Source organism: Coturnix japonica, chromosome 3 (assembly GCF_001577835.2).
Source record: "Coturnix japonica isolate 7356 chromosome 3, Coturnix japonica 2.1, whole genome shotgun sequence".
NCBI lineage: Eukaryota > Metazoa > Chordata > Aves > Galliformes > Phasianidae > Coturnix > Coturnix japonica.
The window spans coordinates 57,357,324-57,382,410 of record NC_029518.1 but is presented as its reverse complement, the minus strand read 5'-3'; the positions used below and the strand labels follow the sequence as shown (position 1 = coordinate 57,382,410).

Here is a 25,087-nt window from a genome sequence, read left to right as displayed (position 1 = left end):
CTCCTGATGATGCTAAGGGCACTGGGAAAAATATACAGTGAAGGAGTACTTCATCATGTTTCAGAAAGTGTTTTAAGTAAAAAGGGTTGTAGTGTAAAGATGATACACATCATGGTTGCTTACATGGGTTCCAATTAGATGAACATTTTTCAGAGGGGACCCATGTGTCATGCAGACTTCACACTGCTAAATTGGACTATGTGTGGGTCAGAATCCCAGTGTGAAAACATGACCTGGCATGTTTTCTGGTCCAACTGCCATTTGCCTGTCTTTGTTAAGTGATAATAGACCAAACACTGTAAATATCATTGAAGTCTGTGTGTTATATCTGTTCATATACAGTAGCTTTCATGCACTCTCTGAAGGAAGCAGAAAGTCCTTTTATTATTGTAGTGGGAGTTTTTGGACAACTGGAGCGACAGGCCTAATATCTTAAAGTTTAAAAAAACAGGTTACTTTCAAAATCAGTGCTGCTGTGAGAGAAAAGCAAAGGTAACTAGTAGGAAAAAAAGAAGGATGTGGTACGTCTTTCAAGAATGAGGCCTACAGTAGCTTTGCTACATAAAAAGTTAAGTTTTTGTTAGATTAGCCCATGTAATCCAGTGTCAAGCCTAAAAGCAGATAAATGAACATAGCAGAGATGGTGAATGACTCAACCTTAGGCTAATGCTCTAACTCGGGTATATAGCTGGTAGGAATTTTAAGTACAAAGAATTTTTAGAGCAATATCATTGTTTTAAAATATGTTATTAATGGAAACTAACACACTCATCACAGTCCTTTCCTTCCTTAAATATGACTCTTATGGTTATGGCTGACTTTGTCACTCTCCAGAGGAGCAGCTAAACTGTACTGGCAGCTCATATCTAAATGTTAACAACTGAACTGTGCCTTGCTGCTCATGCTGATGATCAAGGAGGTAAATTAAATGTTAAAATATAAGGTAAACATGGCAATGTTTGGGAAGGTACTTACTGCCTTTGACAATCTCTGCCTTTTGTTGGAGTGTAGGGCCTGGAGGTGGATGAGAGATGAGACCTCAGGGGATGCCAGCTAGTGAGCTGCCTTGCAGGTCTAAGAAGGAGAAATTAAATATGTATATGAGAAAAAGGCATTTTTTAAGGTTTCATTAATAAAACCAGAGAAGGAATGGACGGGAAAGTAGACCTGAGAGGTTACTCATGTTACTGGTGGCCCAATAGAAAGAAAGAATCAGGGAAGAGAGGAGATATCCAGAGCATGCTCTTGTCAGAGCAAGCATTAGGCTGACAAGCTCGTATCCTAAGGGTATATGCACTTATTGCAAGAAACAGCAAAAAAAGCCTTTTAAATCCTAGACAAGGAAAGGCTGAAGGCTGAAGGCTTTTTCAGTCAGTACTTCAGAAAATCCCAGAGGGGGAGATTTCCACAGAGACAGCTGCTGTGCGAGGATACACCAAAGCAAGACAATGGGAAAATTGGAATATGCACATTCAAATATTTATGAGATAGATGACCTGAAAAATTCACCTTGGAGGAGGTTTGATTGCATGCACTTCTCCAGTCATATGATTGGACTCATACAATGAGCAATTTTTACTTTCTGGACCACAAGCCTGGGAATTGGGGCTCCCACCTGCTCATTTTCCGCATGTCCAGATTGGCCTCAAGCAAGCACAACCACAGAACAAGCGTTGTTAGATGTGAAACCTTGCGGTCTCCTAGTACGCGAAAGTAACTGTATGAGGCTATCAAAATATTGTGGTATTTCTACATAGTAGTGTTTTAAATGTATCTCTTTGAGTGTCTGTGAATAACACTCCAGGCGCTGTTCAGATCAGAAGAATTACCCTTCCCCTCCTTTCACTCCCATCTAAATAGGACATACGTGTGAAACCACGTTTTTCCAAGCTTTCATGCTACAGCACGAAATGGCCTTCTGTCTTTCACTGAAGCAAAAATGTGAAGATTAAAATACCGAATGCATGTTGGATTACTCTGTGGTTATGCAGGTTGTGCTCCCAGCATGGTCCTCCTGGATCCAGTCCCAGCTGTATGTCGGCCATCCTTACTACTTCTTTTTCAGTTCACATTTTCTCTTTTGCAGAGAATGGAGAATCAGACTTGGGGTGGAGGGTTTTGTTCAGTCCTTCAATCAAAAACATGTGTGGTTTAAATCCAAGGGAGGATCTATGATTTTATGACAGAGTAACAAATAGCAAAATGTCATCCCATCTGAAATCAACAGGAGAAAATAATTTCATTTGGTAGGAAAAGTGTCCACCTGTCTATCTCTCACTCTGTAAGCACCTACTGATATGTAGGTTGTTCTGAAAATAATGCCTCCTATTTATTTCCATGGAAACTACAAAAGATACAAAGAGCACAACAGTGCTACTTGATAGAGGAAATTTTCAGCTATAAGACATTATTCTTGAATATTGTCACCACCATTAGCTATGCATTTCTGCCACTGAAGAATAAGAGTTCTTCATTTTATGATATGACCGTTATCCAGAATGTGGCTTGTCTTTCACATCTCTGTTACCACTGCTGAAATGCACCACCCACTACCTCACTGTGCTTACATCCATAAATGTTCATAAACGTTTAGCAAGTGTCAGTGAACACTGGTGAGTGGAATTTTCTCCATGTGGTGGAATTCCGTTCCGCACCTTTGTTTCATATACGCTTTCATGTCAGATGCTGTTTTGTCTGACTGTCCCTCTGCTGTCATCTGTCACATGGCAGCTATGTGTAATGGAATATTGGCAGGAAGGTTCAACCGTTCAAGCTCTACTGCCATACCACCAGCATCCACCTCTGATGTTGTGGGCCAGCACCATAAAATAGAAGGAATTTTCAGCAGGACTTATGGCTTATTTTGCACTGTATAAGCACATTTCTGTGAAGGTACCTCTTGGGACCTACTGAAGTCTCAGTTCCTACAGATGAGTTTATTGCTTTATTGCTAAGGGTCAGAGTGTCTTCCTCTGGCTTTCAAGAGCAGCAGCAACATGGTTGAGGAAGATAGGAGTCACAGTTAGCAGGAGTGTTTGCAAATCTCTGACAGTACAAGTGACTGAGGCATTTGGCCTGCACTGGCTGAAGAACTTTATTTTTTTAACTGATTTTTTGAAAGAGCCCTGAATTGTTATAAATATCAGTGGAGGGGGAATCAGCTGCATAGCAGTGAGGAGAGGAAAGGGGAGTGGCTGCTGAAAGAGCTGCAGAGCTCTAGGCTCATATAACTTGCTGAACGTTGTCAAATGGCAGCATGGTGGAAGGTGCTGTCCTGAGTGGCATCAAGCTGGCCACTAGGGCAGATGCAGGGATATATGATGCTGTTACACTTGGATTTAACAAAATAGGCTGACAAAGCAAAGATAAAGCTGCAGAGAACATGGAGGTGAAAGTGTACAAAGGAGAGTGGTATGAAAGAAAATTGGGGAAAAGGGAGACAGAATAATTATTTGAGGGTGTATTTCACATTTGAGCACTGGAATTTTCCAGAGTGCAAATCAAGTCAACACTAGGAGACAATGGCATGTGTGTATACAATCTCCACTCATCATCACAGGTAGATGCTTGATTTGGGTTGTAATGGCATTGAATGAATATTTCTCAGCTTGTGCATCCCTATGCAGGTAAATTTTTGCCAGAACTTGATGGACAGCACGCCTTCTGCTTGTTAGTATAGCATCTAACTGCTTCTCAGTCCCACTCTCAATCTTCTCATTATTTTGATTGCACAGCTACAATAATTAAATACTGCATTTTTTCAGATTTCCTAGAATAGCTTAACATTACAATAGACAGGGACACAAAACTTCTTTCATCTGTACAGTGTCTTGATTTTCACTTTGTATACCAGTCACTATTTTGTTCAAAAATAAGACCAAGTGCATTTCAGTCCCTGCTGCAAAGCTGCTTTGATCAATTTACTGAAGCTAAGTTGATACACAGTGAGTATTTAACATTTGATGTTCTCTCTAGAGTATTAAAGTGTCTGAACTGCATTCTATCCACATGCGTGACTCTTCACCTTTCTGGGTATGACTGCACTTACGTGCTATTCTTGACAACTAGCCTTGTGAAAGCTGGCAATAAGTAGAAGAAAATGTACTACTCTGAATATTCATGTGCAAGAGGTAGTTCATAAACCTGTATGTTGTCTTGTTATAGAGTCTGAATCATGGAAAGTTTGTAATTTTCTTGTCAGAAATGCCAGAGGCTTGACTCATCCACAAAGTTTCTTCAGCCCAATTCTGCCAGCTCAGAACATTAAATGCTTGCCACAAGCAGAGGTGTGCAACTTCCATGCAGGAAATGCCCAGATGTTAATGTGGCCATACCAGGAGAAGAAAGTCCTTATTAATTCCATAATTAATGTTGTGTTGTCTATGCTGATGGAAAAAAAACCAAAAAAAGTACTGCAAAGGTCCTGTCACTGTGGGTATCCTGAGAAGAAAAAGCATGGTGAGGTGATGAGTGAGTCTATACACGGCTACAGAAAGGACTATCAGATCACTCTGTGAAATTATGCTATATGTGGTGGGCCAAAAGTTTCCAATTTTGATCTACCCAGTGTAGCAGAGTTACATCTGGGCTGTATGAGCATGCCTGTGTATGGGAAACGGTGTCATGCAGTCACGTATGCTCAGAACACTACTTACTATCAGGTCCTTGCATGAATGCTTTCACATCCAGGTCCTCATTTTCTATTTTACTAATGCACAGAATTTTAAGATTTACTCTCTTTTTGCCCAATATGGAGGATTCTTCTTCATTGTTTCTGTTGTATCCCAGACTGCTCTTTATTTATGTAACAATAAGGATGTATAATGCTATTTTTTAATCTGGTTATTCAATATTAAGATTGTTAAATTTCCAGAGGTCCCAGGAAGACCCCATTGTTTTAGGTATACTACAGATACAATATAATATCGCTTGCTCTAAACAGATTCTTATTAAAATGAAATATAAAATAAATATGGCCTGGTTTCAAACTTTAATTCTCATTTGGATAACTCATTCAGAATTATGTGATAATGGATAACCAGTTCCTCAGATGAACTGTGAAATGCCTAGTTTGTGATACTTTATGCCAGTAAATCATCATGGTTCAGTGATGTTAAATGCTTTTAGCAATATACATCAGAGAATGGTCATGCTACATAGGCTCTAAGCATCTTTTTGGAAATATTTTTTATAATCGTAGACACAACATTGAGATTTCTGGCGTGTGTAAGTCCTGAAAGTATCATAATAGGCAAATTATTAAGTGTGCCAGTTCTGGGTGTTACTTGAAGTCGCTGTAATTTACACATTTCTCCTTGCCTGCATTTTGCATTTTCTCTCCATTTAACTGGGTTTACTCCTCTGTGGTGCATTCTGGAATTTCTGCCAAGCATGAAACAACAGAAACATATTCCCAAAGCATCTGTATTTCTTCAGGGATAATATTTAATTTGGAATTTTAACAAAACGTATTCCAATTCACCTGCAATGGGCTGAGGAAAGCTGCTACTGCAAATAGATACTCCAAGAGGATTGAGTGCATATCAGTAACCTTTTGACACAGAAGAATACTGAAATGCCTCTAGAGATCATTGACCGTCTGTAGTCATATTCCTCTTGAGCTGTTCATTGCTAACATATTCTGAACTCTGCAGCTCTCCACTTGGCTCAGAGCAATAACATGAATACGTGCAAAAAAAGAGCATTCTATATACTTCCAGGTTAACACTGGTAACTTCACATCATTCTGCCAGCAGTGCTGTGACATCCACTTTCCATCTTACTCTACTGAAGTCCCTTAACACTGTTGCTAAACTAATAAGAATTGTCATTGTAACAGGGTACCTGTGTGCCTGTAGTGCTTCTACTTTTCTTCTTACCAAAGAAAATGCTCCCATTTTCAGTTACTAATAGCCATTTCTTAACAGACTTATCCTTTTAGTATTCATCATCAGGAAAGTTTCTTTCCTAATAGCTCTCTTTAGGTTTCTTAGTCCATGAGAATGTGTTCTCTTCCATACATACCACATATTCTGTATGGTCCTTTTTTGGACACAGCAGCAGCGCATTCTGCAAAGCAGTGGTTCTGGGAGCTCCAGCCCCAGCATTGTCTGGTCAGGTAGGGGTTTATGTCCTGGGGCTGAGTCAGTTGCTGCCTAAGAAGATGCAGATTTCAGTCATTGGTGTCTAATAATGAGTTCACCCCCCGGCCTTTTCTTGGTAGCAGTGGCATTAGATTTTCTCTTTTCTACTCAGTTTACAGTATTATTCACGGTATAACTCTAGGAACTAATAGCTTTGGAATTTGATCTATATAAAATTAGGTTTAAATTGGATCACTGTTTTCAAATGTTATTAATGGGGAGCTGAGAAAAATACGCATTCCTTGATTTCCTTACTCCTTTAAAGATAAGGATAAACATTCAACTTTTGTTGGATTTGTTTGATCTGTGGCTGGTTAATAATTATGGCAGTTGGCATTTTACCTTTTTCTGAGTATCTCAGGCAAATCTCATGCTTTGGGAAATAAACTTTATAGGAATCATAAATAATAAGTTCGTAATTCCCTATTCACATCCGTCTGCTGGGAGAGAAATGTCACGGAGTGGAGAGGTGGCTGGACCAACCCTTCATTATGAGTTGATGAAAGCAAAAGAAAAAAGAAAGAAAGGCTATGCATCCTAATTGATTCCTCTGCCTTAAACAATAAACGTTGTTTTTCTTAAGATTATTTGACTAACTTTAAGCCTTGTGAATATGATTAATGTGCCCAAAGTCATCCGAGAGGATAAGTTATTCACACAAATTACACATTTATAAATGGTATTCAGAGATGCACACTGATTTCTTTACTTTCCCTAATACTCTGCTGTATTTGAAAATGGCACTTTATTTTTTTTGTTTGAAATCCTGTGGAAACAGTGGAAAAAGTGCCTGACTGCAGAGCTTACAGAGTAGAGGAATAGGTTTATCTGAGTATATCTGCTCCAATCTAAGCAGGTTTAACCCTGAAGCTTGCAGACTGGGATGTTAGCTCAGAGTTAGCTTAAGACCTAAGTACTGCAGATAAATCAGTTTTGAAAATTTAGTGTATGAAAACATAATAACCTCATCCAAGCTGAAGTTTGAGGAAAGGCTCTGTCTTTGTGTGCTTGTGTCCCCAGTGCTTCTTTCATGAAGCACACTGCCAGTCCAAGAAATGTGGTAGGAGGCAAAACTGTGTAAATTAAACAGTTGTGTACTAGAAACACCTCAAATGTTTATATCTTGACATTTTAAAGCACTGAGTGTTTAGAGACCTATGTTTAGAAGCAGAGCACTCCTCAGTGCTCTCACCAGGCCCATCAGGGCTCTCATCACAGACCATATCCTGTGGTAACATGTGGCAAGAGCAGACAGCATCATGTCTGCCACAGAGGGAGAAGCCATATAACCTAGTGGGAGGGCAGGCAGAGAGACACTGAGATATGAGCAAAAGCACTGACTGTTCTATTGCTTCAGTTTTAGTTGTATTTTATTCTTAATAGAAAATTGACTGAGCGGTAATTTCATGAAGTTAGAAAACATCTGAAGATCATCGAATCTAGCTGTGGCTTGCACTGGATCAGAATCAAGGCATCAAAAATTAATCATGTAATCTTGTGAAAATGTATGTATGGCTTCCTAGATTTGACTTTGGCTATTATGATTTACATCCAGGGCCAAACGTTGTTCTTCAGCATACAGGCATCTTCTTCAGCATGCAGGTCTCAGGTCGTGAGGAATCTGATGTCAGAAACACTGGTTCCAGAAACACTGGAAACTTCATGGTTGCTGATCCCTCTTTTATCCTCCCTTTTTTTCCTCCCTGTCTTGTCCATCTGTGTCCCTCAGACAAAGGATTTCTCAGCCCTTGACCAGGACTTGCTTGGGCTTGTTCATCTTTGTCCTTCAGCAAGCTTTGAGTCAATGGTACAGAAGAATAGTCTCTTACAGGTGGTTACTAGAAAGTTATGTTATGCCATGCTAGTTGGCTAAATGTGTTTTAGGGGAGAGGATGCTCAGAATGGCAAGAGTAGTTGGCAGCAGACAATCCTTTGGTTTGAGGTACTCAACATCTAGAAATTAAAGGTTAGATAAACTACCTCTTTCTAGAGGACTAGCCAAATAAGTGTTAGTGTGGTAGCTGGAAACATTCTAGGAAGATATTCAAACATCAGAGAGTTGGAACAGGCAGTAAAAATAAATAGTATCCCTTTTGAAACTAAAATTTAATGTTGATTGTGACTGATAAGTAAGGTTTATTCCATAAGAAGATGAAGACACATTACCATGACATAGCTGTCCCTCTGAGCTAGTCCTACAGCTGGTGTCCTGTGGCTGCATCCCACTTCAGCAACACCATCTATTGCACATTTACTTCAACGAGTATGAACTAGCCATGATCCCCAGGACATGCCAGTTTCCCACTGTGGGAGAGGGAGCAGAAAGATAAGATCATAAGAATAATGTAAGAGTTTAAGAGCGGGCAGGATAAGATCAGGTGTTTGGAGAAAGCAAAAAGAATTAAGGTTATCTTGGTTCTCAAACAGTTCAATGAAAACACTGCATAGAACAAATGCAGTGCAGCTTATAGCAGTCATCCATAAAGTGAACAGAGTATATGCAGGTGCTCTGTGAAGCGAGATTGAAGGAAGACTTTGTTGGATGAATAATTAAGTGGTGGCGGTATGCCTTTAGGCCACAGTACTTCCATGAAGTAGTCATCAGTAATACAGATAGATCTAAAGAAATAAACTATTCTGGGTCAAAGACTTAAAAACACACAGAAGAAAGACAGTTATTTTGACCTTTCTGAAAGCTAAAAGCCATTTACAACAAGCTTTACATCCACTGAACCAGCAACTCAACAAAGCAGGAAACAAGCAAGTTTTTATTTTTCAGGCATGGGGGCTTCTTGTTTCTGTCACAGAGTCACAGAACTGCAGGATAACTGAAGACCTCCGGGTTGAGCTGGGACACCCAGAGCTGCTTCCCAGGCCCCTAGTCAGGACAGCTTTTAGACAGCTCCAAGAAGAAGAATCCACAGCCTCTGGGCAGCCTGTGCCAGTGCTGCGTCACCTACACAGCACAGAAGTGGTTCCTTGTGATCAGGCAGTGTAGTAACACACAAAAGAGTCCTATTACACATGCACAGCATTGCCCCATTTGACTGCTTCTGATCCCTCATCCTGCACTAAGACTGGATGACTGCAGAGACTGCAGAGAAGTGATGCTGTTAATGGTGAGATTCCTTATCTGCAGGACTTCATATGCTATAATGTGTGAAAATGGAGGAGAAAGAATTAGCTCATTATTGTGTTTTTTTAATTCAGATTGCTGTTGAAAGCGATCATAATTCTGGTCTAATCCTCATCCTCTGTGAGACTTCTGCCTCTTTACCACCTGATTCTGGCACTTCTGGCAGGACAGAACAGAAACAGGATGGCAGGCAGCTTTCCCTCTCCACGTTCCTGTTTCACCTTCCCCCCTGCAAGCCTCCTGCATGAATTTAGATCTCTTCTGCTGAGCCCTGTGCTGCACAGTAGAAGGGGAGCATAGTGTCTTTGATGATCCTGATCTGAATAGCAAGTTGTCATCTGGATGAAAAGGTAGAGACTGCAGCAGATGAAAGAGAAACAATATGCTTATTTTCTGGTCTAGCAGTGCTGTTATTCCACCTGTGTCCCAAGCCCCTAGACAAATAATTGGGAATTTGCTGTCTTAATGGCTGGGGTTTTTTTGTTTTTGTTTGTTGTTTTCTTATTGTACCTCTGCAGCTGTGTGGGTGAATGTGAAAGTGTTTTTGCACATGTACATATGCATTTTTGGTAGACACTGCACAGCTAAAGCCTCCTTTAATTTTCTCTAATTTATTTTTAATTCTGTAAACCCCCAGGGGTAAATCCTTATTATATGATGTAACATCATCTCTTCTACAAAGCAGCTGATTTGTTGATTTTTAATTTGAGCCAGCAGAGACAAAAAGCTGTAGCTTTTCATTCCAAACACCAAGGGTTTCTCTGTATATACAACTGGCAACTGTGTGTTTCACTGCAAAATTAGCTAGAAAAAAATAGAATTAAACATATCCTCTAAAGAACAAAGTTGGTGTTTCTCTGTACTAACAGTATGTTAGACTTCTGAATCTGAAAACATTATTAATATGTGATTTGTCTTTAATTGTACAGTACATTTGGATTAGACTGATTTCCAAAGTGCCCAGGTGCTGACAGAAGTTAGGGGTTTGTTTTTGCTTTTGTTGAATGGGAGTTTCCATCAAAAAATAGCACTGTCTGGACGGCACTACTCCATGCACTCACATAAACACATGTTCACCAGCACCAGTGTGTTCTGTTGGCTTGCTGGAAATGTTGCCTTCGAGCTAACCTGTGCTTGTCAGTTTGATTATTTGTTTTTATGACTGCCTGGAAGCTTTAGTCACAGTCCTATTCAGATAATAACAAAAACACACAATCTGACACAATCTCTCCTGCTTTTACATTCAGTAGGAGGGATGTTTGTTTTCAAAACAGCCATTATCTCATCCTAAACAATCCATCTGGAATATGTCAGATGAATAATTCTAATGTTTTAAAATGCCTTGCCAACTAGTTCAGGTTTAGGCATCTACATTTGTTCCTTCATTGTAGAACACTTACAACTTGTAGTACTCAATTCATTTTGCTGCAATTTGTCATCAAGGCAAATTAGAAAAAAAAAAAGAAAAATAAGACAGTATGCCTCTTTTTGTTTTGTCTTTGAGTGATTATTCCTCCTTTTAGTTTCTAGTGCAAAGGTGATATTTATTCCTGTTTAGGATGTAGTCTTATGAATGAACCTCTTGAAGCCCTCGGCTTCTCACTGTAGTCTCCCCAAGTTAAATAGAAGCCTAACTCCCATTACTCTTCTCTCTGTTGTCACACTATTCACTGAGGATGCCACCTGTGATCAATGTCCAGAGGTCCGCTCCTGGCAGCACACATCTCCACAGAAACCACTGCTTTCTACTGGCATTGCTCACACCTCTCTATGAATGACTGCCTTTCAGCATGGTGAATTTATTTCAGCCCCATCTCCACTCAAGTACTCCACCTACCTCCTTTTGATTTGTCCATAGCTTTGGATTGCTGCCCACTGCAGATGATCATCTTCTGTCCCCTGCCCTCTTCACATAAACTCTCCCATTTTAAGAGCAATTCAAATTAATTCCCTCCATGAATTTTGATTGCAGCGCTAAAGAAACAGAGAACACTGAACAACTGACAACCCCCATATTAACCGTGAGTCAAACATACATGGCTTTTTCCTCAGATAGCTTCAGATGAGTGGGTTGATTTTGCTAATACTTATATGCAACTGCTAAGGTTAATGGGAAAAGATAATAACAATGTGAACAAAGGGACCCACATCAGAAACCGAACCTTTCTTACATGCCAGATATAAGGAATTATAGCCTGTGAATGGAAGCAAAGACAAAGTGTGTTCCACAGAGGAAGGCAGCTCATGCACAGGATTTTTTTTCCAGGAATAAATTCTCTGTTTTATTTCTGTCATGCTGAATGCCTGCACACCTCTCAGCTTTCCACTGGGTCAGACAAAGACACTTGCTGTGAAGCTAAACCAATGTTCATCAGAGCTGTATGGTGCCTGCATAAATTCATTTCATCATTACCTTTTGTTCTGCAGAGCCTCCTCAGCTTAACTTGATCTTTTGGAGTTGGGAACATCTCAGAGCTTTACATCAAAGATAAAATATCACTTGCCAAATATTTTTCTTATTTCTGTCATTAGCCTAGAAAGGGTTGGGAAAGCAAAAGGGAGAATCATGAATGGCAGCTAAAAATGTAAAAGATTTACTTTCCACCTATGGAAACCCTTACTTTACCCTGTAGCTAGAACATGCGTTCCATGCCTAATTAATCTGTCTACATCTGAGCAATATGGTGATCTGTGGCTGGAAGTTGAAGCTGGAAAAAAGTGGGAAACCAAAGGCACCAAAATGTCCCTTGAGATTTTTTCATAGTCCTTGCCTAGGTGCCCAAATGCTGTGTTCAGACCTTGAGCCTGCTGCTTCTTTCTGCTTTGTAGGTATAGGTCTCAGTGATAACACCGGACTTAGGTGGGATTTTCACTTTTGGAATAAGGACTGCAATGACACTGGGAGCCTGATACTGTCTGATAATTTGACATCTTTGGTTTTTAAACATTCTCAAAATTTGCACTGAGGTGCCTTTTCAGCCGTTCAACTGCGTTGGTGTTTTTCAGATGGTATTATAAAGGTATTATGTGGGCAGCATAAAAATTAGAGAGTTTCATTACCTGGGAGGGATCTATCTGCATGCTTTACACTGATTTTAGTAGGAGTTAGGACATCTCATCTTGAATGCTTTTTTGAAAATACCTCCCTAAATGATCTAAAAGATACAAAAAGACCTAAAAGTTTGCTGTGTGCTCAAGTCATCATAACAAATACATACATTTACTCTCATTTCATGTCTGAAATGCATTGTTCCTGAATCACAGTAAAAACAAAGGGAGGGAATTTCTCTTTAGTGAAAGTTCTCGGATGAGTTGGTGGTGACAGGAAAGTGGGGTATGGTTGAATGTACTGAATCATTCTTATTTAGTCTATAATAATTAGCTTCCTCAGCATCTCGTTTCTTCTATTTGTCTGCTGCCTATTGAGAGAGAGCAAGAAATAGAAAGAGGAGAGAGAAGGAAGGAAAGAAGGATGGGAAGGAAGGATTTAACATTTATGATCTCACACTCAGCGTCATCATCACTGCAGCAAGTAATATTACGTTGTGGCATAATATCTCCCTATAAGTGTGTATATATGCGAGTATCTGTTAATGGACAAATATCAAATGATTCAGATGCTTTTTTCAGGTAAATATCTACTCAAGTCACTCCAAGATTTAACATCTCAGATTGTGAACGAACTGCTGAAGTTGTTATCCATTTTTCTGTGATTGCATCTGATAAAATCTGAGATATTCCTGCACTGTAGAAAGCCTGCCATTTCTTGCAGTATGACAGCACACATATCACCATTTGAACCAGAGAATGAACACACTTGTAATGATGGAAAATGGTGAGGGAGAGTTGGAAAGCCTGAAAAGGTTTTAGTGCCAACTGACAACCATGTTCCCTTTCTTCACTATTTTCCACCACCCATTTTGATGATCACAGACACTTAGAAAGGCTGCAGCAATATTGACTTCAGGTTTGTCCACCTCTCATTAATGAAGTTTTGCACTGAGAACAAAAATAATCCCTAGCCTAGTGTGAGGACTCCTTTGACCTTTTGAAAGTTGTGGGTTTGATATGAAGGTCATATTGTTATGTCAGTCTTCATATGGTAGAAATTGAGTACGGGGTGATCGGCAGGGTTCCCATGCAAGGCATTACAGAACAAACCTTGTTCCTTCAGAAACTGGTCCTAGGAGCAGAGCAACCTGTCATACTGTCTGTCTGTTTCAGTGAAACCTTTCTCCAAACAGGTCAAATACTTTGGACCTCTAGGGTCATAATAGCTATCCTTTGATCAAGATCTGCAGTCCACCCAAAAGGCCTCCTATTGTTGCCCTCATATTTCTCATATTTCATTGTAGCTGTAAATATTGGTAATCTCTCACTTGTGGCAAGAAACATCTATCAGTGTGTAAGGAGGGTGTAAGTGTACTCAATGAGAAACTCTATTCTTTACTGTTTTATATACACATATATATGTGCATGCATAAAAATAAAGCTAAAAACACATTTACAATCTACCCAAGCTTCACATGTTTTTCTTAGCATTGTATCTCAATTGAGGAAACAGTCCAGCCTTCACAAATTACTTTACAAAGCTGGCTGTTTTATAAAATATCTGCAAGACAAATAGAGTGCGTTAGTTTTCATTTCCTGGCAATACCAAGTTATACATAGTGTTTTTCAACTGCACATTGAAAATGCAAGAGATCTTCTAGATAATTTCTCTTGACATGCAGGTACTTTGTGCACATAAACCTACCTCTTTTACATAATTATTCTTTTCTCTTTTTAACCACAGGAGAAGAAAACTTGCTGGCAATTTTGAAAAGGAGATGGTGGAAGTACATGATCTTGGGGATAGTAGATATAGAAGCCAATTACCTGGTAGTAAAAGCTTATCAATACACCACTCTTACTAGTGTACAGGTAAGTACATAAAGGATATTCCCTTTTTGGTGGAATAGCAGCTTCCATTGTCTTTAGTACACTGACAGCTGGTTCTTTTCTATGTCTTCTCTGTGCTTTTAATGCCATCCCATAAGATAATTTTTCTTATTGCATTAGTTTTAGTACTCAGTATTTTCCAAACTCTACAAAAACATAGTGGCTTACATTTTGTTTTCCAGTGCTAAACCACTCAATCACATTTTTGACTGAATTACTTAATTTGCTTCTTTGAGGAACTGTTTTCAGATGGTATTACATGTTGTTTTTCTCACTTTATATTGTACTTGGAAAAAAGCGCTTCTTTTAGGATTCTGAAATCAGATCTTATTGTCAAACTTATCAATAAGTAAAATTAATGCAGTTGTGATAAAGAAATATTTCTCGTATGCAAGCCAAGAGATGCATTATGTTATATAATAGTTTAACTACAGCTATCAAAGCGCGTCCCTTAAAATCTAAAAACTGAGTGAATAAAAACTAGGGTAGAGACTTCTCCAAAGATCAAACCTGTATGTTTGAAATACAGATACCTAAGATGGAGTCTTCTTCCCATTTAAATAGAGAAGTGAATAATAGAAACATTTTTAAGAGACTGGAAATTGTCTGTCTTGGGAAATCATTACATACTTCATTGCTACTTGCTCTAAAGCAAACCTACTCCCTTTTTATGTTATCTCTATATCACAGGGCAACACTAGATAGCGTTCAGTTTATTTTGCACCTTGTTTGCCTGGAGTTTTCTTTAGAGACAGTAAAATACTGGAGGAGCGCTTAATGTTCTGCAGAACCAAAGGTAATTAGGAATATATTTCTTCCATGGTTGAAAAAGTTATGTTGGAAAATACTGAAAGTTTTTAGCTCTATAAGAAGCTAAAATAAAAGTAAAAATAATTTTTAAAAAGCCCCATGAATCCAAGGTTTGTAGTAGATATTTACAGGTACCTCTGTCATCAGAATAGTTAGAACAGTCCAACCCACAGCCTTCCAGCCGTACATAGCCCAGCCCAGCCTGACCTGTGGGCACCCCTTCCCCATGCCACCATGGCAGCAGATCTGCCATGCCAAGCAGCTAAGCCCAGCCCTACTGCTCAACAACAGCTGCACATCGGTGAGCTCTTAACAATGTCTGAGCTGAAACCATGGCACAGGGAGGGCTCAGTGCAGTTCTGATTCAAGTTATGGCAAGTAATTTCATGCATTTTGATACACTGGCTGAACACAGTTCTATGAACAGCAAAATATATGCAGCTCTGCTTTATGTTTTGATTGAGGAATTTAAGAATAGGTTTCAAGATTGCCGAATAATTTCATTCAAAGTCTCTGATGAGCACCGTGTGAGCTTACTAACAATTGCATTCACTGCCACCAAACCAGACTGTTGCATTTGTTTCTCAGAAACAGGGTCAAATATCCCACTAGTTTTAAAGGTTTTTTTTGCCCTCTTTTATGCATTAATTAAAATAATACAAAAATATATAATGTTTTGTTGCTTATATTCCCTAACTATATATATCTCTTATATGCACCACAAGACAGTTGTTTTTCACTCAGCATGTCCCAGATACGGCAAAAAACACCCATGGGTTAGTGGATGAGGTCATTTGTTTAGACATTTTGTGAGCTATAGACCAACAACGCCCTATTTCAAGTGAAGATGAAACACTGGTATAACTGATATGAAATAAAAAGTAAAAGATGTACAAAAGCAAGTTGTTCCTAGAATCAGGAAAAGCAAACAGTCTACTCTTTTCAGGAGAGGAAAATCCTCATTCTGCAAGAGCACTACATAAGAGACCATAAATGTTCACTGACACCAGATCTTTTTTTGATGGAGGGAAAATAAGTTTTTAATATTTTAGACTTACTAGCTGGTTGAAATTGACCTGTAGTAATTGAGAAATCTCGTAGTGTTTTAATAGTGGTGATACATGGACCATTTCACGAGGAAATAAGTTTTACAGCATATACTTTTTCCACATCTCTGCTCCATCACACAAAACTAGCAAGTGAATGTAATGGGCTTCTGGTGCCTTTAGGAAAAAGAAAAAGCTGCTCCCAGCAAGAAAAAAAACGACAACCCAAAGTCTAACTGTAAACCATTACATACCAGTAATACAATTGATTTAGAGTTTTCCTTTCATTGGACAACCGTGAGCACTCAACATGTTTGTTTTACAAGTAGCTCTAAACTCTCTGTACTCTTGAAGTTTCAGTTTTAAACTCCATTTTTACCCCCCCAGTGGACATTATCTCATTGTGGTTCAGGGAAAAAAGGCTGGAAATTTTGCCCTACTTTCCCCCACTTTTTTATACTCAAAATCTTTTCTAAATGACACATTAAAGTTGGTTGTTGCTGTTGCTTTTGTTGTTTAAGGGATTTTGGTTTGGGAAAACAGAATTCACTGATAACATTTCCTAAAATATTTCACCAGTTTCCTTCAAAACCACAGTGAACCAGGATACACAAGCATAAACCAGAAATGGATATGGATACCTTTGCTTTTGGATGTCCTTTGGATGATTTCAGATCCTCAGTTATTGTATAATTGTTGTCTGAAAATGTGTTGCTCGGTTCCACCATGACATCCAATGTACTGTTTACATTTTAAAATCCAAGGTTTCAGTCATTTGCTAAGGATAAAATTCAAGATATCCTTTAGGCACCTGGAGTGGAATCCAAGGGCAACTAGATTTAACAGAACAATTAAAAACAAAAAGTATAAAAATCCACATCTAATTTTCTATATATAGCTAAAATGCTTGTAGACAGCGAGCACCCCTTGGTCAGTATATACTAACCCAATACCAATGGCATGGTCTTAGGATATGAGCAGTTCAGGCTGTTACTCCTTCTTTGCAGCTTCAAGTTTATTCCTCGTATGCCTAAAGTGCTTCTGTATTGCCAGAGCTTGCCACCTTAATATCTACTTCCATTTAAAAATTCAAAAGCTAAGTATTCTTGCACCAAAGTACCCTGAAGAACTCAATTTGTTAGATATGATCTTAGCATGCCTCAAGTGCTTGCAGAAAGTCTGGAGTGCTTTCCAAATTGCAAATGTAGAGCCACTGTTTACATATAGTCATAAATGTTAAAACAGTAGCTGATATGGAGAGTTTGAGTTAATTCTATCTCAGCTGGAGGCAACTGAAACTCAGCCATTCTACATCAAGGAAAATTCTTAGAACAGCAATCCTGTAAGTGAAGACTGTTCTCTGTTCATTTAAAAACTGAGAATACGTCACATAGAAGGCAGTGCAGTTTGTCCACAGATTTAGACATCCAAAAACACACTGTTCAAGAACTCCTACAGATCAGTCACATTTAATGCTCCCAGTTGCATTAGTCCTGATTCTCAGGTAGCCAAGAACTTGTAAAATAGTTTTTATTTTCTCTTTGATGTTTTGATCTAACACAAATTATTGCAGTCTTCTCAGGTACAGGTATTTGCAGCAGGTACAGAACTGCACTGAAGCCTCCAGTATATACTAGAATTTGAACCTATGGCTTTATTTTAGAACTATACACCTAACTTTCATGAGTACCTGTGGTAATGCTTACCATTCTTATCCTGATTTTAACACAGCTCTGGCGTAGGCCTGTGGAAATTTTTATAGCTATTGAAGAAGTGTGTTTTGACTGCTGTAAGTGTTAACACCACTTACATGGCAGATAAAATTGGCTTCCCCAGAGGGAATTATAAGATTCCGAACTATAAGATTCTTGCAACTATTTAGATGTAGATAATATAATTGGTTTGAAACTATGTTTAGACTCTGACTTTCACATTTGTAATCTTCCAGATAAGTGCTTTCTCAGTATTAGGCCACATTATGAGGTAGACTGTGCTCCCCTTCTTCCTCTTCATCACCACAACTTTCCTTTCTGCAGATACTCTGTTCTCCATATTATGCTGTTGATTTACTCCGTCTAGTTGGAATGCGGTCCTTTTCATGTGGTGTGACATCACTGAACTATATGTGCAATGCCTTTTATAGTGGAATTGTAGCATGTGCATCTGGTGTCACAAAAAAATAAGGCACTGTCAAAGAGAGAGCTATATTTTCACATAGTGATTTATCTGGTAATTTATTCCTTGGGCAATCAAGCCTTTGATTGGCATGATGAAAACAAAGGTAGTAAAAGCTAGGATTTATAGACATCAGGAGACAGACAATAAAACTATGATGCTTATGTTCTCAACTACTCTTAGATCACTGTGAGCCTCAGCAGTACATCATACTTCCAATTACCTGTGGCAGTTTTTATACCTCAACAACTGCCACCAAAAAAGGAGTGAAGTCAGCAGTAGGTTCTTATTATAGAAGTGCTGGATGGCAGACTTTGCTTTGTTTTTAGTCCCCATGGACTCGATGTGCATTGAGGCACAAGATTTGAGATAATTTTGAAGCAAATCTGGGAGGTGATGAGCAAGGGATTTGCAATATTGAAGCTGTTGATCCACTTTGCCCAGTGCTCACTAATGTGAAATATCTTGGAAGTAGAGAGAACCACTCCTTGCCTTCCTCCCTCAATCCCCATGCATGTAAGCTTGGCCAGATTTTCCTGTTTTGCTTCAGGGCTTTGAGGGAAAACATGCACTGTTAACCATGTTTGCAGAATGCTATTGTGCCTACTATACATGTGTATTGGGAGAATCCGTGGGGTGTATCTTGCCTTTGTTTTTTTATTGTATTTTGAGTTGTTATTCTGTCTTTTAACAGTTACTCACTCATAGTTAACAAACCAGCTCCCTCCTCCCAGTCTCTCTATGTAGTTTTGAAATCAGCTTAGCTCTAGGTATTTTCTAATGGCAAGATTTACACCAAGCCAAGCTTCTTACTAACATAAATATGCAAAATCTCCCTAAAGCTGGTGAATCTGTGCCCATTACAACAACAGCGAATTTGGCATTCTGTGCCCATTTTGCATATTCGTGCAGGTGAAATGCCAAAGCAGAGTATTTGCTGCAGGAGTTATCTCTGACTTTTCCAAAATCATGCCAGAATCTAATTCCCTGTATAACATATAGCAATCAGCAGCACAGAGAAATATCTAATTGGTAGCCTTGAGAAAATGGTCTTCAAAACCTGTGTCCAGTCTTCACACTTGGACAGAAGCAAAACAGAAAATGCATTTTATTTTTCTACAGAAATATGTCACTGCTGGAAAAACCATCTGCTGTCTTAGAATGATCTGCCAGTGATGGAGGCAGTCAAAGGAGGAAGCTGGTTAAGGGAAAATCTATTTCAGGAGTCAGTTTGTTTGTACTCTTCCTTGACTGGGGTATTTGAGCAGATCTTCCGTAAGCTGCAGTGTTAGTAGTGAGAGGAAAAAAGGAATGAAAAGGTATGTCCTAAGATCTTATTTTTTAATGCGTCGAGATGAAATTACTCAATTTCACAATAAAGAGTACACACAGAATTGAGAGCAGAGGAACTGTGGGTTGATGTGTCCACCCCTTGTCATTTTAAATATCTGCAAGACCTCAATGAATTCCTTTAATGTACACAGAAATTTGGAGCAATAATAATCCTCATCTCAGGTGTTGATGTGCTGGTATAGGTGAAAGACTTCCACTAGTGAATATTCTCAAGAAGTTTCAGCTTCTGCAGGGAAAAGGAGGAAATCCTGGAAAAGAATTAATGGAGCTGACGGGAATGGTTACAGAAATACCAGTCATGTGGCCCAAAGAAAAAGTGGTTTGCGAGATCTCAAGGGCAAAATATTAAAGAGGCTTCAGACTGGGAGAAGTCTTCTGGCTTTTGTTTCTTCCATAGCATGAAAGCAAAACATTTTTAGATTGTTTAGATTGTTTTATAGGCAAATGATGCCTCTAACTGATTCTTTCACCAATCTTCCTACCTGTAGTACCCTATGCTTTGGCATGATGAAGTAATTAACAGTCTGTAAATTAAATCTGTGGTCACATAAACCATGGGGAAAAAAAAAAAAAAAAAAAAAAGTAATATGGTTATGATCACAAATAGAAACACAGCAGAACACAAAAGGTAAAACCATAATTTTTTTAAATTTGAATTGCTTAAAATAAATCTGCCAGAAGCATTACCAGCATCCACGCTTTCCTTGCAGAAAGTTTCTGTTTGCGGGCAGCCCAAGGGCAGGTGGCTCACTGAGGTTTTACATCTCAGCTGGTTTTGTGCATGTTTAACGTGGAGTGACTCAGGTGAGTGTGACATTGTGAAAGCAGTGGGAAAACTGGAACAAAAAATTTGCTGGAATTAGTGGCAAACCTTTTCTTCCTTTGACTGAAAAGCAAAGTACTGTACAAAGGTCTGTCTCTTCCTGGATACAGAACTTGCTTTTGTATTAAACTTACCAGTTCTCATGCTGAATTTCAGTAGCCATCACATCTATGTGACAATACAAAGCTTGTGTGGCTGTGACACTGATTTCACTGATCTCTCTGCTCTAGAGAGCAAGCTGAGTAGAGGGTACAGCTGACTCTCTGCATGATTTGCTTGAGGGCAGCACTAATGAGAAACCCCTAATGTGAAATAAAAAGGGCTTATAACTGGGGGGAAAAAATTCAATGAATGTTTAAAAAGGAAGATTCAGCTCAGCTGCTCCCACAGGAAGTTTGCTGACCAGCTTTTTTCTTTTTGATATGGCTACAGATCAGCAGTTCACACTCTGCATTACAGACCTTTTTTCTAAAGCTTGCCAGATCCACTTTCCAAACACTAGCAGCACGTTCTTGCTCTATATGGGCAGGCGCTTGCTGAATTTGTGAGATCAGAGGCTGGGTGTTTATTGGTAGCAAGAGAGTATTTATCTGTGAATCAGGAGTGTAAAGAAGTGAGTGTACTCTAACAAACAATCAGAGGAAATAAATTTCAACGTTGTGTATCAACAGACTCAGATGCAATGTGATATCTTTTAGAATCAAATAAGAGTCTTCAGTCTCTAAAGTAGCACTGCTCTCTTCTTACCAAGTAGCTTCTGTAAAATTGTGTATCAGTAGATAAGGTATTTTTATATCCTGCCTTCTCAAGTGACCTGATTCAGAGCTCTCAGTAGGAGAAACCACAGAAAAACATAGCAGGGTCAAAGCAAAGAGCTGTTCTTCTGCCTCCTTCTACACATAATGTTCAAGCTGTCTGCACTACACTTTGATATCAGTTTTAATATCCTTCCATAGCAAAACAAGAAATATGTTTTCCTGTGGATTACTCAGATCTGATAACTTGTGTGATCTGATAACTTTGACTGAAATCAGGTCACTCATTAATTTAACATAATGGCAGGGTGTTTGCAGTACCTTTGAATAAGCAATTAAAAAGAAGGAAAATATAGGAGATTGTTCCTAGGGAAATACTGATAAATGACTGACCTTTATTTGCTGTGAATGAAATTCATGCTGAACATAGTTTATCTTTGTTAATGTTGAGGCTTTATACTCAGAAAAATGGCAATTAGGTATAATGTGTTTTATTAGCTGCAATAATTAGTAGCAGATAAAAGAAAAAGCAACAAAGAATTCAAGAAAGCCTTATCACACATCAGGCAATCTGTGATGGCACATCTTTTGTCTGGAGAATGTATGTGCATTTTTTCTTTAACTAAACAGATATGTCTGTGGAAAAAAAAAGAAAGGCAGAGTGAATTTAGCCTAGGAGAAGTGAAATGTAAGGCAATAGTTACCAATATACCCTATGTTATCTTGAGGCTCACATCATGGTAAGGTGTCCACCCCATTGTTTCTATCTACTCCATTGTTATATTCAAGTGTAAACTGGGCACGATTCAAGAACTGTGTGGTGTCAGTGGATGTTATTTGCATTCACTGTTCATATCTACCGATGCTGCAGTACTGCAAATAGCATTTTGTGGGTCAGACCTTGGACTGCTGGCTTCAAAGCAATGTTTTCCAGCTGATGTCAGCATTGCTGGTTTGTGACAGGTTCTGTTCATGCTTCTCTTGAAGTTAGTGCTGAAAAGAGACAATTTCACATACTTGAAAGCATAGGTGTGTTTAAATATTTATGGAATTAGATGAATTTTAAAAATCTTCCTCAAAAAGACTCTTAGTGAGAATTTGCATATTGAAGTACACATGCTGCAGGTAGAGACAGTGTTTAAAAGTGGTTGTTGAAATCACACTAGCATCCTAATTTATATCTCACAGCCACAAGAAAATGCTCTTTTGGTATGCCGAGCCCAGGGTAGGTAAAGCAGAGCAGACCAGAGCTTCTGTCCCACAGTAAACATACAGCGCCAAGTCCTACTTGTGAAGGTGGACAAGGACCATATTTCAGGCAGTAAGGGCTAAAAATATTCACACTGTTATTCTGTATCTCTTGAGACATGGTAGTTAATGGCTGTAAGTTGACATCTTCATCTTCTTGAATCTGTTCTTAAAGGCTGTTTGTGTAACTCACTGGACCTCCCAACTTTTCAGAATCAAGTGGTGGTTTCAGTGATGACTGAGATTCACTCAGACAGCTTTGCACAAAATAGAAGTGGAAAGCTGTTTGCAGACAGTAGCTTTTCAATAGGAGCTAGTAACTGGTAGTGGATGGGTGATAAGCTGATACTGAAGGACCTCTGTACTTAACTGTGGAATATGCCTCTCTCTGCTCTGTCTCAGGCATGGTCAATCGTCTCCATGGTGGTACGTGTATGTGTATGTCCATGTGTATGTTTGTGTGTGTGTGTGTGTGTATGGTGGAGCAGAGCTTGCTCACAGACTGGAAGTGATAGCAGACTGTGCAGTGACTCTGGCTGCCAGTACTTCACTTGTATCCAGCTCTGAATTTAGCATTAGGATGTATTTTTCTCTTCTCTAGTACAAAGTTAAGTGAGTTGTTATAACTCTCTCATGATACAGTAGAAGCTACTTGCACTGGGCCAGGTTGAAGTGACTCTTACAGGTATCAAATTTTGGTCTCCTCCACCTGGCCTTAATGCAAACTAGCAGTAAGTTAAGCTCACCTGTTCAGCACTGCAGTGGATTGGAATGAGATAGACACATACCTTCAGGGACAGCTATTAGGCAACATGAGGAGAAACTGCTTCACACCTTCACTCCACCTCTAGCAGATGTGTGCTAGTGCAGATAACAAAAAGCATGTGTGCAGGTGTGATGACGTGAACTGTAATTGAGAACAGAGGTGTTCAGTTGGATTCACATCCCAAAGCTTATGCTGAAGAGAAAGCATCCTTCAGGCACGTTATATTGCTGGTATGTGTTAGGACTGTGCTAACCAAGCTCAGAAATCCACAATGCTTGATAAACATGCAGAGAATGCTGTTCAAACAGCAGTGATGTCTGTGTTGGTGAGCTATGGCCCGTCTCTCCTCCCAGTGACAGGAGAAGGCCATGTGCCACTTCACCCATAAAACATGCCAGGATGTAATGCCCACATCTGGTAGTCCTGCCCTTGGAAGTATTCCCAGCAGCACAGCTTTGGAAGTTGGTCCTTTTAGTCCTGCGGTTTGGACTCTTGTCAGACCTAGGCAGTTGGCTGGAAGAACTGCTCTCACGGGTGCACCCAAATGACTCAGTCTCTCTCTCTGTGTGATTAAGTGCACAGCCATCTTCTGATGGCAGACAGTGGCCACCAGGAAGACCACAATTTCTTTGTCTGTCAGAAGAATTCAGTTGGCCACTGAATTTTGTCCTCAGGTCTGACTGGAAAAGAGCCCTCAGGGAGAGAGGGACATCCCAGTAGACTGCAGACTGTCTAGGAAACAAAACTTGAGGTGTTGAAGTCATATTTCCTAAGCATGCTTTTACAAAAAGAAGTTACTGAGTGTTAGGTCACTTGTACCCTGTATATATTATGGGCTTTTCAGTGGCAGAGCAGATGCTATGTAAAAACAAAGGAGCTTGCACCAGTTCTGCTGGACTTTCAACCCAGAAGTTCCCTTCTGTGTTGTGTCTGTAAAGGACTGCATTTTGAGGACCAGTGAAGATGGTTTTCACTGTAAAGAGGCTTTGTCATGCATTTTAAATTATTTGTTCTCATTTAAAATGCAGAATGCTCCTTCAGCATAGTCCTTTCCAATTTGTAATTTTCCTCATCAGTTCTGCTGTTCTTTGGGACTGCATGAATCACCTGAGAGCTGTGTGTGTGTCCCTGCTGGTGAAGTTTATCTTCTAAAGACTTGCCACCAACTGACTGTGGGATCTTTGAAAAGAGGGCAATTCAACTGCATACTCTGGGTTTTCAAACATTTTTTTCTTAAGGAAAGCTTTTGAATGTTTGAAAAACCCCTAAATTTAGTGTTTATGGCATAAGTAGCTCACAGGTAAAGACTGACTGATATTCAAATCAAATTACATTTCTCTTCAGATAACCCCACTAGCAGACAAAGAAGTTGAAAGGGTAATGATCATTATCTGATAATCCTTAGTGTGCTCAGTGACTTGTCACTCTGAGAGAACAAAAGAACAGATAGTAGGCCCAAAGAGAATTTAAAAAAAAAAAACAAACAAAAAACAAATTATATAATCTAAAATCAAGGTCACAGTATCCAGAAGTGTTTCTGAGAACTACAGTTACCATCTCCCCCATTACTGTTTGATCCACACCTTTTAATTTGAAAGAAGCAGCAGCTGTATAGATCTAGTCCCCACTGTATCAAATGGCATTGAATAGTAATTCATATTACATACACCTCTTTAAATCTCATTCAAAAGAATCCCATCTCTTAACTATATAGATGCCTTTAGAAAGTGGGATTCACATTCTTAAATTCAGATATCTTTGAGTGATTCGTACACAGGTATTTTTGTTCCTTGGTGACATACTGATAGTTCCTAAAATATAATTTCATCTCAAAATCTCAAGGTCCTCTCGCAAACATTTGGTGTATTTCTTTTTTAATCATGGATCCTCT

General features: G+C 39.2%; 1 protein-coding gene across 1 annotated transcript in view; it reads left to right on the top strand.

Annotated features, from left to right (window-relative positions):
* Positions 1-25,087, top strand: part of SLC35F1 (solute carrier family 35 member F1) — a 215,288-nt gene that overhangs the window by 154,384 nt on the left and 35,817 nt on the right. Inside the window, exon 3 of the mRNA XM_015858777.2 lies at positions 14,075-14,202. Within this exon, the coding sequence (XP_015714263.1) occupies positions 14,075-14,202 (128 nt within the window). The remainder of the gene's footprint in view (positions 1-14,074; positions 14,203-25,087) is intronic.